Here is an 18,049-nt window from a genome sequence, read left to right on the forward strand (position 1 = left end):
AGCTTCTGCGTGTTACATTGGTATCAGAGCATCAGGCTCAGTCAAGCTAATCACTGATTGAGTCCCAGATGATGGTGTACAGGTCCAAGGTACAGGAAAGTACACGGATTCAAAGCCCAAGGAAAGAACACAGATCGGGAAGAACTCCCAGGAGGTTTGTTGGTGGTGTTCCATAGTGTGCCAGAGGGGATGGCAGTTCCGTGAGCCAGATAGGTTCTCAGGCAACGGTCCCAAGGGAGGTTTATCCTCCAAGGGTGATGTGAGAGTGCCAGACTCATTTCTCAAGAAAGAAGACCAAGACGGTGTTCAGCGTCAAGGCAGGAATGGATTGTGGACTAGAGGACAACCGATGCATAGATCTTCATCAGAGACAGAGTGGTTTGGAGAACAGGCCGGGTTTTCAGAGAAAAGGGTTTGCCAGGGATGGATGATGACAGAGGGACTTCAGGAAAAGGATTCCAGAAGAGGCAACCAAATAAAGAGAAGAACCAGAATTTAGGAACCTCAGGTGTAGCATCTGTGGTGGACTTGGAGCAGGGCAAATTGGGATCATGGAGGGGAGATGCAGTCGGCTGGCTGCCAGAAAGGACTCTCGGCTGACATCAGCAGTGCCAAAGATGTGTCGACTGCAGGACAGGTGGTGTCGGCTGCCCATAGACGTGGTCGGCTGAACCAGCAAATAGGGGCAGCAGCACGCGCAAGGAGGAGGACCAGTCGGATGAATTAAATAGGCATTTATGACTGGCCGACCAACAGTCGGCCAGTTCCCCATGTATTCCAAGGGCTATAAATAGGCCCACTTGCTCATCATTGAACTCATTCACTCCCTCTAGGGGTTTGAGTTATTAGGGGTCCCATAGGGGACAGATTTTGGTGTGTTACCACCTTTTATGTAAGGCAGCCCATGGCTGCAGATTTAGGTACCTTTTTTGTACCATAGAATATACTGAATTTCCAGCACTTCTCTCTCTCTACTCTCTCTCTATATATCTGTTTTTGCATCAGATGGTTTTCAAGAGTGTTTAGGGCTGAAAGAAGACTCCCAGAGCTTCCGCGTGTTACATATGTTACATAGGTTTGCCCAAAACTGCACGTTCCTCTGTTCCTTCCAAGCCAGAAGAAAGCAATCTGCTCCATGGGTATGCAGCCATGAGAGCTTGCGTCGCTCCCATGCCAAGAAACATAACCAGGTGACCTTGTACTTACAGCCAATAACCCATGTACACAGTGTACTCGCAGCCAAGCAAAACAGCCCATAAACAGTCTCAAAACATCCCTATTGCAAGGACGATCAGCACACTTGTGCACCTCTGTCCAGCAGCCACCTATGGGTGAAAGGAGTTGTACACTACAATCCAACTATCAAATCCCCATAGGATCTCCTCGTAGAACGCTCCTGGTACAAGACTCGAAACCTGCAAACAAACCAAACAAACATAAAAGGGGTGCATGCCTAACTCACCTCCCAACCTTGACAGCCGTGGGTAAGCCAACAAGTCTTGGTTGTCCCCACCGAGCCACGAGCTGAGCTAACTAGATGGACGTACCGACCAATCTCTACCTCGTGACGTCCCATACCGCCACAAAGCTGCCCTCGCGGGCCTCGAGACTGCTGCCAGCCTCGGCTGCATAAAGCAGGTGCACGTCTGCACTAGATCCAGGCTCCTGACCATAGAGTTCTCACAGAGACATGCGAGACTCTATGAACTAATGACTAACCTTGGCCACCCTTTTATAGGCTCTTGGCCGGTCATCGGGCGTCCACACTTGGGCGCCCACCCGTCCATACTTGGGTGCCCGTCCGTTAGTCTATCCCTAACTCAGCTCGCCAATCAGCCTACCTAGCTCCAAGCTTTCCCAAACCTCGAAGCTAGTCTTGTGTGCGTGTTGCACACAGTGATACACACTGTGCACATGACATACTCCCCTTCCTCTAAGAGTTCACTCCTGAGCTCACTAAAAAGCCAGGGTAATCCCTCTGAAGGGTAGTCAATGTCTCCCATGTAGCGTCCTCCTCAACACGATCCTTCCACTTGATCTTGTATTCCGTGATAACTGTATTACGCAATCGTCTTTCACGAAATCCAAGAATCTTTTCAAGTTCGTGTGAAACAATTGTCATATCCTCGACATCTATGATTTCTTGAGGAGTAACTAACTGGTCTGTTCCACCCAATACTTCCTTAAGTCTACTGACATGAAATAAAGGATGAACTTTCACATGAGAAGGCAAATCCAATTCATATGCGACTGAACCAATCCGTCGTGTAATACGAAATGATCCACAATATCTAGGGAATAATTTCGGAGATCCACCTGTCCGTAAAGTCTCGGAATCTTTCGGAACTCGCAAGTATACCATCGTTCCTTCAGAGAACTCTCTGGGTGAATGATGTCTATTAAAATAAAATCCATCTCTGTCTTGAGCACTTCTAATAGATTCCTTCGCAACTTGTAACATTTCTTGCATATCTTGCAAAAAATTACGTGCTGCATCATGCTTAAGTCCTGAGAATCCACTGTAACAGGTGATCTAGGTTGAAAACCATACATAAGCATGAAAGGACTAAGACCTGTACTCGTATGCTTAGTACTATTATATGCAAATTCTAACATAGGAAGATAATTCTCCCATGAACTTTGCCTTTTGGATACATATGCTCGAAGCATATCCTCCAAAATCTGATTCACTCTTTCAGTCGGGCCATCAGATTGAGGATGACCTGAGAAACTCAAATTCAAAGTTGTTTCCAACTTTTCAAAAACAAGTCTCCAAAAGTCACTTGTAATCTTAGAGTCACTATCACTGACTATGTCCTGCGATAACCCATAGTCTAAACAATTGCTCAATGAACTGTATTGCTAATTGCGTAGCTGTAATGGTCTTCCGTGTCGGTAAAAATCTAGCCATTTTTGTCAAGCGATCCACGACAACCTAAATAGAATCGTGGCCTCCCATGAACTTTGCCTTTTGGATACATATGCTCCCAGAAAGATAATCCTCCCATGAACTTTGCCTTTTGGATACATATGCTCCCAGGAAGATAATCCTCCCATGAACTTTGCCTTTTGGATACATATGCTCGAAGCATATCCTCCAAAATCTGATTCACTCTTTCAGTCTAGCCATCAGATTGAGGATAATCTGAGGAACTCAAATTCAAAGTTGTTTCCAACTTCTCAAAAACAAGTCTCCAAAAGTCACTTGTAAACTTAGAGTCACTATCACTGACTATGTCCTGCGATAACCCATAAAGTCTAAACAATTGCTCAATGAACTGTCTTACTAATTGCGTAGCTGTAACGGTCTTCCGTGTCGATAAAAATCTAGCCATTTTTGTCAAGCGATCCACCACAACCCAAATAGAATCGTGGCCTTGACTTGTTCTTGGCAATCCAGTAATAAAATCCATGGAAATACTTTCCCATTTATTACCTGGGATTTGCAAAGAATGCAACAGCCCAACCTATCTAAAGAGTTCAACTTTGTTTGCTTGACAAACTTGACACTTGAGAACATAATCTTCTACATACCCCGAGAAGTCCGGTTGCTCGCTGAAGCTCTCGCTCCCCCCAAGACTGCTCGCGCTGACTGCACGGCCTCCCCCCCTTTCCCGCCTTCGCGTTTGCCCCCCCCCCCCCGCCTGCCCTCGCGTTTACCCCCCTCCCCCGCCAGTGATGTAGCGCCGCCGTCCCCCTGCTCCTGCTCCTCTCCTTCGCGCCCTCCCGTCTGTCTTCAGCGCCCTGCCCCCGCTTCAACCGCCGTCGCCTTTTCTTCCCCCCGCCCCCCCTTCTACGCGCTGCTTCCGCCTCCCCCCTAGGGTTTTTTTTTGTCTTTGCCGCCTTACACCCCCCCCCTTTTTTTTTCCTTTTCTGATTTTTCCGTCCCCCCTGGGGTTGCTTCCTTTTTGCCTTCCGCCTTCCCCCTCCGTCCTTTGTGTGCAACTCAGTTCTTGCAAGACTCCCCGCTTTCGCTCCGCCTTCGACATAGCTTCAGACACTGATGAAGACTCCTCCCGCCCCGCCTCAGAGGGACTCCCCCGCAGCCCCCTCGCCCGCCCCTGAGGACACCCCCATCAGGCTTTCTCTTTCGCCAGAAGAGGAAGCGAGCCTCGCCGCAGAGGTGGAACGCCTCCAGGCACATTTCACCATCTGCCGTATAGTCGGCACTCGCCCCAGCAGAGGGGAGATCCGGGATCTTCTCCAGGCCCGCCTTCTTGCAAATGTGGGCAAGATCTTGGACGTTCAGCTACTGGGCCGTGGACATTACCAGATCGAGTTCAAGACAGCCCAGAGCGTGGCCAAGGTCCTAGCCATGAGTCCCCTTGACATCAGGGGTGCTCGGGCTTTCTTCAGACCGTGGCAGCATGGCTTTGACCCAGCAGCGGCCGAGCACGGAGAGCGCCTTTTCCATGTTACAGTTTGCTTCCCTGGACTCCGCCGGGAGTACCTTCCGCTCCTTTCTAGGCTGGGAGCATTGGTGGGTTCGGTGCTAGAGACTGGCCCCATAGCAGCTTCAGTGGTGGCCAGAGCAGCTGGGCTACCTTCAGTCAGAGTTTTGGTGTCTGACATCTCCTCCCTTCCGAAGGTCATTCAGCTACCTAGGATAGGGGGGGGATGGATTGATCAGAGAGTGGAGTTCTCGGGGCTCCCGAACCAGTGCTTTATTTGCAGGCAGGTCGGCCATCTGGCCAAGGCCTGCCCTCGCAGGAGACCCCGACCTTCACCGCAGCACAGCAGGCCCCTGATGGCCCACCCACAGATGCGGCTCGGCAGGCAGCCTCCGGGACACCTGCTCAGGCCACAGAGACCTCGGAGTGGCAGCCTGGACAGGGGCGTCGTCGAGGGAGACAGCCACAGCAGCACGCCCAGAGACCGTTGCAGCAGCAACCACAGTCTCAGCATCACTGGGTTCCCGTGAGGAACAGCTTTGCTCCCCTCCAGGAGGAGACCCCTGCGACGACTGAGGACCAAGAGATGCTAGCACCCCCTCCTCCCCCCCCCCCACCCCCGTCCCCCCCTACTGCCTCGCTTCCACCTTCGCCTCCTCCCGTTCCCGCTCCGGTTTCGGCAGCGGCTCCTTCTTCACCCCCCTCACCCGCCCCTCCTCCCCCCCCCCCCCCCCCCCGCCCGCCTCAGCTCCCCGGGAGGCCCTAGCAGTCCCCTGGCGTTCACCTGTAGTCCGGAGGGCTCTGAGCACCGACCTTGCTCGAGCACCGCAGAGGAGACTTACCATGCCGATTCGGGCTTCACGGATATCATCTATCCGCAGTCGGCTGAGTCGCCTCGGCACTAGACAGCGCTCGGAGGCTTTTGATTACTCCTCCACACGGCTTTTTGGAGCAGAGGGCCCCCATGAGCCAACACCCATCCGAGTTCATGTAGTGATACCTCCGGCCCGCGGGGAGGAGGCACTTGATTCAGCGATGGCCTTCTCGTTCCCTCTCTGTGGCCCATGCGACCAGGAGTGGACTCTAGAGCTCGCTCTTAGCACTTTGAAGACTCAGGCAGTTGAGTTTTCTCACCATGTGAGCGATCTGGAGGTGACAGATGTGATAGGCCGGCTCTGGGAGTTGGCTCATTTTTTCTTGGATCCCGGGAGTGTGGATGCCTCAAGGATTCGTCATTTGGTCGTTCGCATAGTGGCAGACTTAGCACGCGACCCTGGATATGTATGTATACACGAGGTTGCTTTGTCTGAGCGGGAGGCAGTCGCCATGGGACACAGCCAACTGGCGCCTGATCCGTGATTCTTGCAGTACACCGGGTGGGCAGATTCGTAGCCGCTCGGATGGGGACTACTCTCCATCCAAGCCGCTTGCGAAGGCCCGTCGTACAGCTGAGACAGCATCCACCTCAGAAGGTCATCCATGAAGATCATGGAATGTACAGGGCCTTGGCGGAGCACATTATATACGCTATCGTGGCTGCTTGAGACAGGAGCTTCAGAGATGCCTGGTTGGTGGCAGCATTGATATTTTGATGATGCAGGAGCACCACTTGGGTGAGAGCAGGATTCGGAGATATGGTTCGGTGATGCCTGGTAGATGGGACACCTTTTGGTCTGCAGGGTTTGGTCCTTTGGGTGGACAGGGAGGAGTATGCATGGTCATTGCAGATGTATGGCGGCAGGCCATTGTGGATCGAGGGATCATTGTGCCTGGTAGAGCACAGTATGTCATTCTAAGGATGCATGATGAGTTATTGGGCGTGCTCAACGTCTATACGCCCAACCATGCTAGTGCCATAGCAGAGTTCTGGACCCAGGTTACGGATGCATTGCCAGAGGCCGCACATTGGTGCGTCGGGGGAGACTTCAACATGCTTGAGGACCCGGCCGATAGGGTGGGAGGCAGTCATGTTACAGTGCACGGCACGGAGCTTGCAGCTTGGGAGCGATTTTGCATGTCACTGAGGATCACTGATGCATGGCAGCATGGGGCCTTCTCCCGCTCTCAGGACAGTCTTAGCTTCTCTAGGTCGGATCGCCCACAGGGAGGGACTAATCTATCACGGATTGATCGCTTTTATGTGGGCGACTGGTTAGGGGAGCGAGGGGGCTCTGTTGGCATTCTCGCTGGCACCTCATTTTCAAACCATGCGCCAGTTATTTTGACACTTGAGGAGAGGACACGGGAGCTGACTATTGTTGACAGGTTCAGCAAATTTGTGATGCTTATTCCTTGCAGGGCCAATGTAACCGCCGAGGATGTTGCCCAGCTATTCATTCGGCATTGGTACCCGATTGGTGGAATTCCTAGGACCATAGTGTCAGACCGAGATGCCAAGTTTACCAGTCATTTTTGGAGAGCATTGTTTGATAATTTTGGTACTAAGTTGAATTTTTCCAGTGCATTCCACCCACAGATAGATGGCCAGACAGAGATATACAACCAGTTGGCCTTTGATGTGCTGAAGTGTTATGTCCACGATCAGCAAGGTAAGTGGGAATCGTTTTTGCCTTTAGTTCAAGCTGTGTTGAATGACTCTTTTTCTTCAGCTATTGGCAGGACTCCATATGAGGCAGCGTTTGGAAGGCCTTTCCAATCGTTGTTAACCAGGACGTCGTCTTCAGTACCGGAGGCGAACAGAGTGACGGAGTCTTACCAGGAGATACTAGAGTCCGTCAAAGACAGATTGGCTAAAGCGCAAGAGGCCTACACTCGACAGGCCAATAAAGACCGAAGGGACATGAAGTTTTCGGAAGGAGATTGGGTATATCTTCGGATTATGAAGCAAAGATTGAAGCAGGTGGGCAAGCGATGCCCAAAGTTGTCTTTCAGGAGCTTCGGACCATTCCCCATCCGGAAAAAGATTAATGAGGTGTCTATGCAGTTAAAGCTACCTCCGAGTTGGACTATGCACGATGTATTTCATGTCAGTTGGTTGAAGCCATATGCAGGTCCACCCCCTTCAGAGGTCAAAGACGAAGCGGAACCAGACATCATTGATGAAGCAGAAGTAATGGTTCCAGAAAAGATCCTTCTGCACCGTTTCAAGCATGGCTCAGGCCGAAGACTACGACAGTTTCTCACGAAGTTTCAAGACCGAGGAACTCATGAAGCGGTATGGCTCGACAAAGAATTTTTCGAAGACTATCCGGCATTATTGACGGATTATTTGGAGGCTATGCAGCTTCCGTCAAGTTAAGCAGAAGGGGATGTCACGTGCATCCCGCACTTGGATGCCACGTAGACATTTCTGTACAGAAGGTGCAAGACCTGGGATGGTGAACTGGTCCCATGTGAGCCCAGTCCGGGACGAGTCAGCCAGGGATCCATCTCAGTCGTCCGAGGTCAGGTGTGCATTGTCCTGCACATGAGTCCAAGGTCAGGTGTGCACTGTCCTGCACATGAAACAGTGCCAGTCCGCACTGTGAGTCTCCCTCTAGAATGATGTCAGTGGTTCTGGGTATCTGGTATGGTACCGGATGCCAGATCACTGAGTAGATTATGTTTAGGACAAGGGGCCAGCCCATAGGGCTACCCCGGATCTGAGTGTGGGCACGGGAATGGTGTAGAACCACCCCCAGGAAGGCCCAGGCTGAACCCACCAGCCATGGAGGGGCTGTAGGACAGCCCTAGGGCACAGATCAGGCAATCTCCAGGAGATTACAGCCTTTATATGGCTGTAGGGCATGTATGGGGCAGCCCATACAGGCTGCCCAGCCCATAGATTGTGGGCAAAGGCTATGCCCAGCCTTCTAGAAGCAAGCGCCTACCTCCCCAGCTTGCTAGGAAAATTATGCAGAATTTATTAGGATTTATTAGAGCATTTAATGCTGAATTTACTTAGTCGTGAGACATGGACTGTTTTTCAGCTGGCCGACTGCTCATGATGGGAAGTATAAATAGGCCAGCCCATAATCCATGTTTCCATCTCATAATTCACCAAGAGCTCCAAGCAACCAAGGGCCAGGACAGCCAAGAACATTGCTGAAGCAAAGGGGTGAAGGACTGAAGGTCAAGGGCAGGTTTTCCAGCCAAGAAAAGGTCAAGTACTTTTGTATTTGTTTCAGATTTACATCATTCTAATAAAGCAAATACACCATCCGTGGTGGGGGCCCTACAGAGGGTAATTGGGACCCAATACTGTGTCCATCTCCCCCTTCTCTCTCTATTTTTCTGCACATCGTCTTTCAGTTGTGCGTTAATTCCGTCGCGAAAAGAGTGCTTTTTTCTGAGTTTTGAAGTACCGATCCTTCTCCGAAGCCTCCGCATATTACAGTTTTTAATTTTGTTTTGATTCTTGCTTGCATTAGGTCATTCTATTTGCATATTTGAGAAGGGGAAACCCCTTATTTCTTTGGTGATTTTGAAGCCCACGAGGCTTTTGATCTTATTGCATTGAATCAAAAAAAAGCTTAGCATCTATGGTTAGCAGTGTAATCCACTCCAAAAACATAAGCCACAAGCTCCATTGGGTGTGGATTAGAGTGAAAGTTGTGAATTTTGTTCATGCATTTAATAAATTTTTATGCATTGCTGGAATTGGTAGCTTAGAGCATCTAAAACCAACCAAAATCAATATAGAAATGTTGGTGGATAAACCAACAAAGAGTTCGCCTTTGCTTTTCAGTGCAAAGCGCATGGAGGCTGTATTGGGCCATGCGCTCATCATGCAAGCAATACAAATGCAGAACCAGGCTGTACAGCAGGCTGTCAGACAGCCGTACAAGAGAACCATACAGCAGTTGCTGCTGTGGCACTGAGGACGCAGTTCGTACAGACGCTGTGCAAGCTGTACAAGAGCTGGACAGTGTGCCGTAAAGTGCTGATAATGGCTGTACAGGGCGCGCAGCTGACCCAGATACAGCTTGAATTGAGGCTGACTTGTCTCAAGACCTGTCAAGCGTCTGTAGACTCTAGAGCCAAGAATCATGAAATCACATCCACTATAAAAGGAGACCAAGAGGGCCCAGAGAAGGCCACGAATGAGAATCATCGATATGTTCAAATGGACAAATGGAGGGTTCCCTATCAAAAGGTAAAATTCTCTGCCACCTTTGCTTTGACAGAGACTAATCTTGCAACAGGTATCTGGCCAAACTTATTAGTGTTTTCTAGCATTCTCTGAATTCATTTCATTTTATATTTCTTGCTCTGGGCATCTCCGATTGCCAACAGTTAGCCTACTATAGCAAATTCAAAGCGGGTGATAAATCCCATCATAGCAAGCTGTTCACAGTGGACAATGGAACCCACAGTAGCAAACTGTCTCAAGTTCATTTCATGTCGTTTAAAACTCATTGAGAACACGAACTTTTCTTCACCTGTGTGGCTAAGCTCATCTGAGATGTGCATTACATACCTCGGGTTCCCTGATGTCTTCGAAGTCGGGAGGAACGCTGAGAGCGAAGCCGTCGCCCTCAAAGCGGTACCAGTCCTGCGTGTCGTCGGCCAGCGAAGGGGGGACCAGGATGGCGGACGAGGCTGAGGCCAGGCAGCCATGGACAAAAGCATGGCGACCAATCAGGGGTAAAGGCAAAGGAGGAGGTGGGGGTAGGGGTAGTGGTGATGCTGCTGTTGATGAGGATGCAAGGGTTGCACAGGGAGCAAGCCAAGGTATGGACGAGACCGGGGTAGCCAGGCGTAGAAGGTTTAAAGCTATCATGTCGACCTACCTCCCGTGTGGCTACCTATAGCTCGCTCTCGCACAAAACCAATTTGCCATAATAACGTATAGCAGATCACTAGGATGGTCGTACCATTGGCCCTCCAATTTGCCATAAGTATATAGCAGATCGCTAGGATGGTCGTACCATTGGCCCTCCAATTTGCCATAAGTATATAGCAGATCACTAGTTAGAACTAAAAAATAACTATGGTCATACCATTGGCCCTCCATTTTCCAGTCATTCGTTCGTCGATTCTCAAGTCGTTCGTGTTAATGAACTTGGGAAGGTCAGCTAGGGTTGCCAGTAAGAAGTAAACTAGGGTTGCAAGTGATGAGTGAGGATTTCAATGGGTAAAATACGTAAACTGGTAAACTAGAGAAATCAGTAAACTATGAAAATTGATAAACCGGGCAATGGAGTAGACCTTGTAAACTTGAAAGGGTAAACTAAGAATTACTAACTAGGGAGATATGTACCTTCATGTATGTTTTGAAAATTCAATTATTCAATTAAAAATAGGGCTAGCATTAATGACCACTTGGTGAGATGAGATGGCTAGCATGAACATTTTAAGGTAATGCTATGTAGGTCTTGGGTTTGAGTCTCAAACCCAAGACCTAGAAAAAATACACAAGTGGGATTTTTCCTCTTATCTTCAAACTTAAAAGAGGGATCTTATTGACAATGTATGTGCAAAGATTAGGGAGCGATAAGGAAGGATGGAAAATCTGCATAGCGACGATAAGAAAGCCGTAGTTATGCATGAAGGGCGATGCATGGCCCATGCTAATGAAGAAGTAAAAATTATACAATAACATTATGCAAGGCTCAACAAAACTTTATATGTTAGCTTGAAGTGGGGTCTTGAATATGGATGATGGATGGAATCTCATCATCGTTTCCACCATCGGGTTCTAGTAAACTAGGGAAGGTAAACTAGGATTACCAAGGAGAAGTAAACTAGGGTTACTGGTGGCAAACAACTGTGGATTTGGGACAATGAAAAGGTAAACTAAGTTGCTACGCTAGTAATTTTTATAGTTAAAAACTTAATATTTTTCGATTATACTATTTTTTGTTGAGATATCCAGCTCAACTAGTGTGGATATGGGTGACATGCTAGGAGGACAGCTCCGCACTCATGCCACTAGCATGGTTGGTGAGCTTATGGGTGATATGTCGTCAATGGTTTACAATCTATGTAACAATCATTTTGGTTTACTAGTGTTGTGGCATGATAGGACGATTGCTTCGTACTTATGCCACTAGCATGGTTGGTGAGATAATGGATGATATGTCACCATTGGTTTACAATCTGTGTAACAACCACTTTGGTTCACTAATGTTATGGCATAGTTATAGTGCTACCTTATATAGTCAAGTTCACACTATGGACTTTCCCTTTAATGTTTTAGAAGGAGAGTATTTTCCCTTATGATGTGTACTCTTATATTTATGTTATGGTTAATATAGAGAAGAGAAGAGAAGAGAAGAAAATTTAGGCAACCATCTCTCTTATGTGCTTGTATGCTCTTATGTATGTGTGTTTGCTTCTACAAGAAGCTCAGCTCACCCTCTCCCTCGCATTCTTCTCATGGTATCAAAGCATCGGTTTGTGTAAAGAGGCAAGCAAAGGAAATGGTACATGAGTAAGGGTAATTCCACCTCTTTCCCTTTGATTGGAAGCAAATCTCTGTGGTGTCAAGAGTAGTAGGCAGGCACAATAGTAAGGTACACTGTCACATCTTGTCGGGTGAAGCAAAGGGCATTATCAAAGGGGCATTATATTGTGTGGGAGAGGTGCATGTAGGACCTTAGTGTTTTCAAAATTTAGATTCAAGACTATTTTGGGTCCCGTTTTGGCTTTGCCAGTTTTTTGTAGGCACGTGGAAGTATTGATTTTGATTGTGTGTGCCCAAATTCTAGTTCGATGTGTAGGAGAAATTAGGTTGTAAGACATTCTCTGAAGAGAATCTAATATTTGTAAATTTACAAGTTGTTAATAGATGTATGTTTATGTGACTAATTCACATTGATGTACAACAGGTTTATAGTATCGCAAGAGGTAGCGGTGTTGGAGATTACAAATTTGTTGTAGGTGCAAAAGTTTATACTAGTAATGTTGTTAGTCATAACCTCTATGGGGATGCCCATTATTTACGAATGTTTATCGAGGATATTTTGTTCCTGAATGCGTCTTATATTTATATCATTTTCTAGGATTCAATCAACTGTGTGCGACGCTTGTATGATATAGTCAAGATTAATGTGTTTAATCGAATTTGTGCAGTGACTAATATTATTTTGATGTAGGCTAATATTATTAGTCATAGTAGAACATTTGTTGGACCAAAATGAGATATTTTGGAAGAATGAGTTAAGCTTCTCTAGAAAATATTTTTTGTATCTGAAATGTTAGCTTTTGAATAAATCAAATCCTCTCATTCCGAGGTTTTAAAAAAAGAGATTTTGGAAGACATGTGAGCACCTATTATGGTTACATATTTTGACATTAATATTTTTGGAAGGCCAATGCCTCAAACCTTTGTGCATACCAAATAGTATTTATACTTTTGGTAGGCCTAATACTTGATAATTATAGCTTGCTATATCTTTTAGAAGAGCTTGTACGCTTAAAAACTCAAAAAGCTCTTTAGCTTTATTTTTGGAGTTGCCTTTTTGAAAAGCAAGCTTTTAATATATATAAATATGGATGAGTGGTACAATGGGCAACACTCATTTAGGGGAGATTGAACGTGTCGACAATGATCTCTTTCTTACTTTCAAGATTTCTTGTTTATTTTATTTTATTTATGTAAGACTCATGCTTTTAATTTGTTTTATTTTATTTATGTAAGATTCATGCTTTCAATTTGTTTCAATTCTATGCTTTACTTTAATTTTTGTGTTTGAGAAATAGGATTCTTCTCCAAGTGTTATAACGGTCTTGACAACAGTATTAGAGCTTTGGGGACCAGTCAAGGAGAAGAATTTTTTGAGACAAATTCAAAAGTAATTTTCTATGGGGCAAAGGGGGCTAAGGAATCAAGGAATCATTGCACAGAAAGAGGCAAAAAGGCTGCAAGCCATCGTCAATAGGTACATATGAATTGAAAGGTTAAGTTACATGGTTGTGGGAACCTTTGGATAAAGATAAAGGAGTTTTGGACCATTGGTTAAACCTTCTTCACCACCTCATCAAAAGCCACCTACCAAAACCACTCTCAAGCTCCAAAACCACATTTCTTTTCCCTCAACCTCTTCAAGAATAGAGGCTATGGATGCATTTAGCAAGAATTAAACATTACTTTTCTTTTATCAGAATTGTAGAAGCTTCAGAATTGTAGAAGCTTCAGAATTGGGATTCTCAAAAAATCAACAGTGTGAGTGGTGATTTACTTTAATTTTTTTTCTTCAAAAATCCTGGACTGGTTTGCTCATTGTCTCACCGGCTCTTTCTCTTTACGCTACTATCGGTAATTTTCCTTTGCTTTTGGTTTGTGCGCTACTGTAGGCTGCCTCCAAGATAGCATCCAAAGCTTTGTTTGTAATAAAAACTTAAAAGCTTTATTATTTAAAATCTCTAAAAGCTTTAAAGCTTTATACTTTATATGCTTTATAAAGCTTTCATGCTTAACATTTAAAAGCTTTCAACCTTCAAATTCTAAGCAAGGCCATTAGTATTTTTTCGCACATATTATTTTCTTGCTTATCATAATTATTAATTAAATTTTTAATTTTATTTTTCCTTCTCCATTCCTTCATCATGACAAACCCATAACCACCTTCTATTTTGGAGCAACTCCCATCTATTTAAGCTTAATTAAATGAGAAACGAGCTAAGAGAATAGAATTGGAAGAACTGATCTCAAACAAGAAATGAGCTTGGAGTGCTTAACCTAAACTCGACATTCGACATACCATCAAGGAGACTTTACAAGAGCAAGAGCAAAAAAAACGAAAGAAAATTAGTCGTAAAGCTTTCACATTCTAGAATTTTAATGTAAGAAGGATGCAAAGATGGTGTTGTCATAGATTAGATAGCTTAATGATTGTTTTTCTAGGAAAGAATTTTTTGAGAAAGATAAGATTAAAAGTGATGCAAATCATTTAATTGAAAGTGCATCGTTATGGTGGAATGCAATCAAGCAAGGATGAGAAAGGCTAAAAACTTCAAAGGAGTTCCAAAATCTTCTTATTAAAAGGAATTTTTTGCCACCTCAATTTTTATTTTTGAAAAGCTTGTACGTTGAATGCTATTCCTTCAAAGTACAATATTAAGACTACTTTTCAAGGAACAAAGTGTAATTGCACTAAGGAAGTGAAAGATGTAGTTTGATCTATTGCATCGTATAGGCAACCTCACACTTTTCTTGTTACACTTTTGCACTCATATGATGTTATTCTCGGTATCCATGGAGATATGAGCATAATCCTTGCATTGATTATAATTCTCATGACATATCTTTTGCATTCAATGGTGGGAATGTATGTTTGAAAGGGTTATGGGAATCTAGTGGTTGTGCACTCCTTAGTCATACCCAAGCTAAGCAAGCCATGAGAAAAAGGGAAAAGACTTACCTAATCATGGTTAATGAGCTTACCACTTCTAAACCAATTTTCAAGGACACCTCGCATGAGCCATTCATTTCACAATTTTTAATTTTTTTAATGAATGAGTTACCTCCTAGACTACCTAATTCTAGACTGGAAGACCATAGGATAGATATCATCCTTTGTAGTATTATGCCTTGTAGAGCTCTTTATAGAGTAAATTTTCTAGAGTGAAAAGAGATCTAGACTCAGATTGAGGACCTACTTTTGATATGAGACTTATTAGGCCTTGTAGTTCAGCACCTGTTCTTCTAGTAAAAAAGAAGAATGGAATGTTTCGTATGTGCATAGACTACTGAGCTTTAAATAAAAATACTCTCAAGAATAGGTATCCTATCCCACATGTGAATGATCTCTTAGATAAGTTAAGAGGACCTAAGGTGTTTTCCAAATTTGATCTTAAATTAGGTTAGAATGGCCAAAGAAGATGTCTATAAGATTTTATTTCACATGCAAATGGGTTATTTATGAGTTTTTAGTAATGCCTTTTAGACTTACTAACGCCTTTATGGTTGTTTTCTATGATGACATCTTAGTCTTTAGCAAAGATGAAGATGAGCACAAAAAACACTAAGAGATAGTATTCAATCTTTTGAAGGAGAATCAACTCTATGCCAATCCAAAAAAAAGTAAGTTCTTTCAAAAAAAATTGAATACCTTGGACATATTGTGTCTACTAATGGAATTTGTGTAGATCCTATAAAGACTATTAGATCATGGCCTAGACCAAAGGACATTCCTGAGTTGAGATCTTTTCTTGGTATATGTTCTTACTATAGAAGATTTATAAAAAACTTTACTTACAAAGCGTATTACTTGACTGAATTGTTGAAAAAGGCTAAAGTTTTTCATTGGACTAACATGCATGAAAAGTCTTTCAATGCTCTTAAGTATGCACTAACCCATACACCTATTTTAACATTTCCTGATTTCCTTAGACCATGTGATTCATGCTAGTGTACATGGTATTGGTGTTGTGCTTATGTAAGATAATCATCCAATTGCTATTGAAAGTATAAAATTGAAACCATCTAAGCTTTAAGTATAGTACTTATAATAAAGAATTGATGTGCTTATACAAGATAATCATCCTATTGCTTTTGAAAGTAGAAAATTGAAACCATCTTAGCTTAATATAGTACTTATGATTGTTGTTGTTCATACATTGAAAATTTGAAAATATTATCTTATGGGTTTTGAGTTTATCATTAAAACTCATCAAAAATGTAATAGCTATTAAAGATCATTTGGAGTTACTTGTGATATTCTACCATTTTTAGGTACACCATATGTGTGACTCCCTTGTATTTGTGTCTTTTTCTTCTTCTTTTTCTTTTCTTTTTCTTTTTTTTTGGTTTTTTTGTCGCCTTTATTTTTGGCTACCACCTTATGAGCAACAAGTTCTTGTGTCTACTCCCTATTTTAGAGAATAGATTCTTATATTTGTCGTGTAGCTTCTGCAATTATGCTTCTCATCCAGAGAGGGGTGAAAAGAACATTGTGAGTTTGTCTTTGATATACTCATAAGTCTTCGTTGCACAGACGTGGGAATTGAATCTTGAATTTGTGGCTCAAGTGTTGTTGAGGCGGTAGGTACAGCTTCTCGTTAATTGCCATTGGTTTTGAATGAACATGCAAGCTCTTGTATATTTATTGAGTGGCTTGCTTGGTGTTGCTTGGGTTTCCATTCTTGACAAACTTTAGGTGAAGTTGTTAGGGTTGAAGGTGTTGGTGAAGTGTTCATTCCTTTGTTCAATCTTGGTGGCAACCATATGATGGGATTACCATCATAGTATCCTTGTTATTGAAGTGTGTGCACAGGCACCCATCTTTGATGAACATTATAAATTGGTGGCTGATGCTTTTGGTGCTGAGGTTTCTTTCTTTGTGCAAGCTTAGGGGAATTTTTGATGCACTTGGGAATCCAAGCTTTGGTATTTCTTTGGTAGTACCCTTATGCTTGCTGTAATCTTTTTGGTACCCACACTTTGTTGAGATGTTGGAGTTCTTTGAGGAACTCACATAGGCTTTTGTGGATGGTGTTGTGGAGTACTTTAATTTTTCCTTGGCCTCTGAGTGCTGCACTGAGGAAGAGGCTTTGATGATTAAGGCACCCAAAGTGGATTGGTGCCTTTGTAGTAGCCTTTTGTAGTAGCCTTGGGCTACAAGTAGCTGCTTCTCCACCCACATTTTGATACCATTAAGATATCTTGATCTTGGTTGTCATGGTGGAGTTTCTTTTTGGTTGATGTGTAAGGTTTGGGGCCCTCCTTGACATTCGTTGGCACTGAGGTTACGAGATTAAAACTCATGGGTATTATTGATGCTGAGGCTTGAGTCTCTTGTGGAGTGGTGTTGTGGCTGATGATGTCAAGGATTTTAAGCATGCAACCTTCTCCTGTGGTAAGGGTGGTGGTTGAAGAAATATGGGATTTGGGGCTTTTCCTTTGAGGTCCTATTAGAGATAGGTTTTCAAGGCAACCATGGTTGCATGAACTTATTCTCCAAGCAAAGTGCTGAGAGCTCCTTGGTTCACCTCCCACAAACTACACGACTCCCATATATGGACTCACACTCTTTTAGTAGTAATATGCTCATCACATGTGCTCGACCACTCTTGTTAGTGCCCGGTCACCCTTGAGTCCGCGTAAGCGGTCATATTGGCTCCCCTAAACTCCACACGTGCCATGTCCAGACAGTTGAGCTCTCTAGGCTCCCAGTAATACCATTGCCGTGACATAACTCCCCCCTTAAGAGGAGTTTTCGTCCTCGAAAATAAAATTTGGTAACCTCTTTCTGAGTGTGCATACCTTTTTCTAGGTAGAACATTATTTTGGTCTATCCTTCCACTTGACTAAACATTCCTGTCGTACACAGAGTGTCGAGTTCTTTTCTCTTGGAAATCCAAGATTTTTTCTGGTTCGTGTGGTAAGGATGGGGTAAGGATGGTCTATCCTTCCACTTGACTAAACAATCCTGTCGTACATAGAGTGTCGAGTTCTTTTCTCTTGGAAATCCAAGATTTTTTCTGGTTCGTGTGGTAAGGATGGGGGTTCAATAAGTTCTACTAGGATCTCTTGATTGATGAGATTATCATCATCACCCACCTTCTTTTTCAATTTTACTGACATGAAAAAAACTGGATAAACTTTAGAGCTTTCAGGTAAAGCTAACTTATAAGCAACACTTCCTACTTTTTTAAGTATTGTGAATGGACCACAATACCTTGGAGATAGCCTTGGACTTCTCCCCTTTTTCAAAGATTCGGAGTGTGCGGGAACCTTTAAAAACACTTGGTCACCCTCTTCAAAGATGATT

At 44.3% G+C, this 18,049-nt stretch overlaps 1 protein-coding gene across 3 annotated transcripts in view; it reads right to left on the reverse strand.

The window, feature by feature from the left end:
• The window catches only part of LOC147629382 (tagatose-6-phosphate ketose/aldose isomerase, putative (Mog1/PsbP/DUF1795-like photosystem II reaction center PsbP family protein)), a 54,389-nt gene extending 44,182 nt beyond the window's left edge, over positions 1 to 10,207 (reverse strand). For 2 of the 3 annotated variants that reach the window (XM_086812620.1, XM_086812622.1), the window contains exon 1: positions 9,811 to 10,207. In XM_086812620.1, coding sequence (XP_086668746.1) covers positions 9,811 to 10,113 — 303 coding nt within the window. In that variant the 5' untranslated portion in view covers positions 10,114 to 10,207. The remainder of the gene's footprint in view (positions 1 to 9,810) is intronic. The other variant, XM_086812623.1, reaches the window with a different exon arrangement.
• Positions 10,208 to 18,049: the final 7,842 nt, after the last annotated feature.

The sequence above is a fragment of the Cibotium barometz genome, chromosome 18 (genome assembly GCF_041138505.1).
Source record: "Cibotium barometz isolate CiBa-2024 chromosome 18, ASM4113850v1, whole genome shotgun sequence".
Taxonomy (NCBI): domain Eukaryota; kingdom Viridiplantae; phylum Streptophyta; class Polypodiopsida; order Cyatheales; family Cibotiaceae; genus Cibotium; species Cibotium barometz.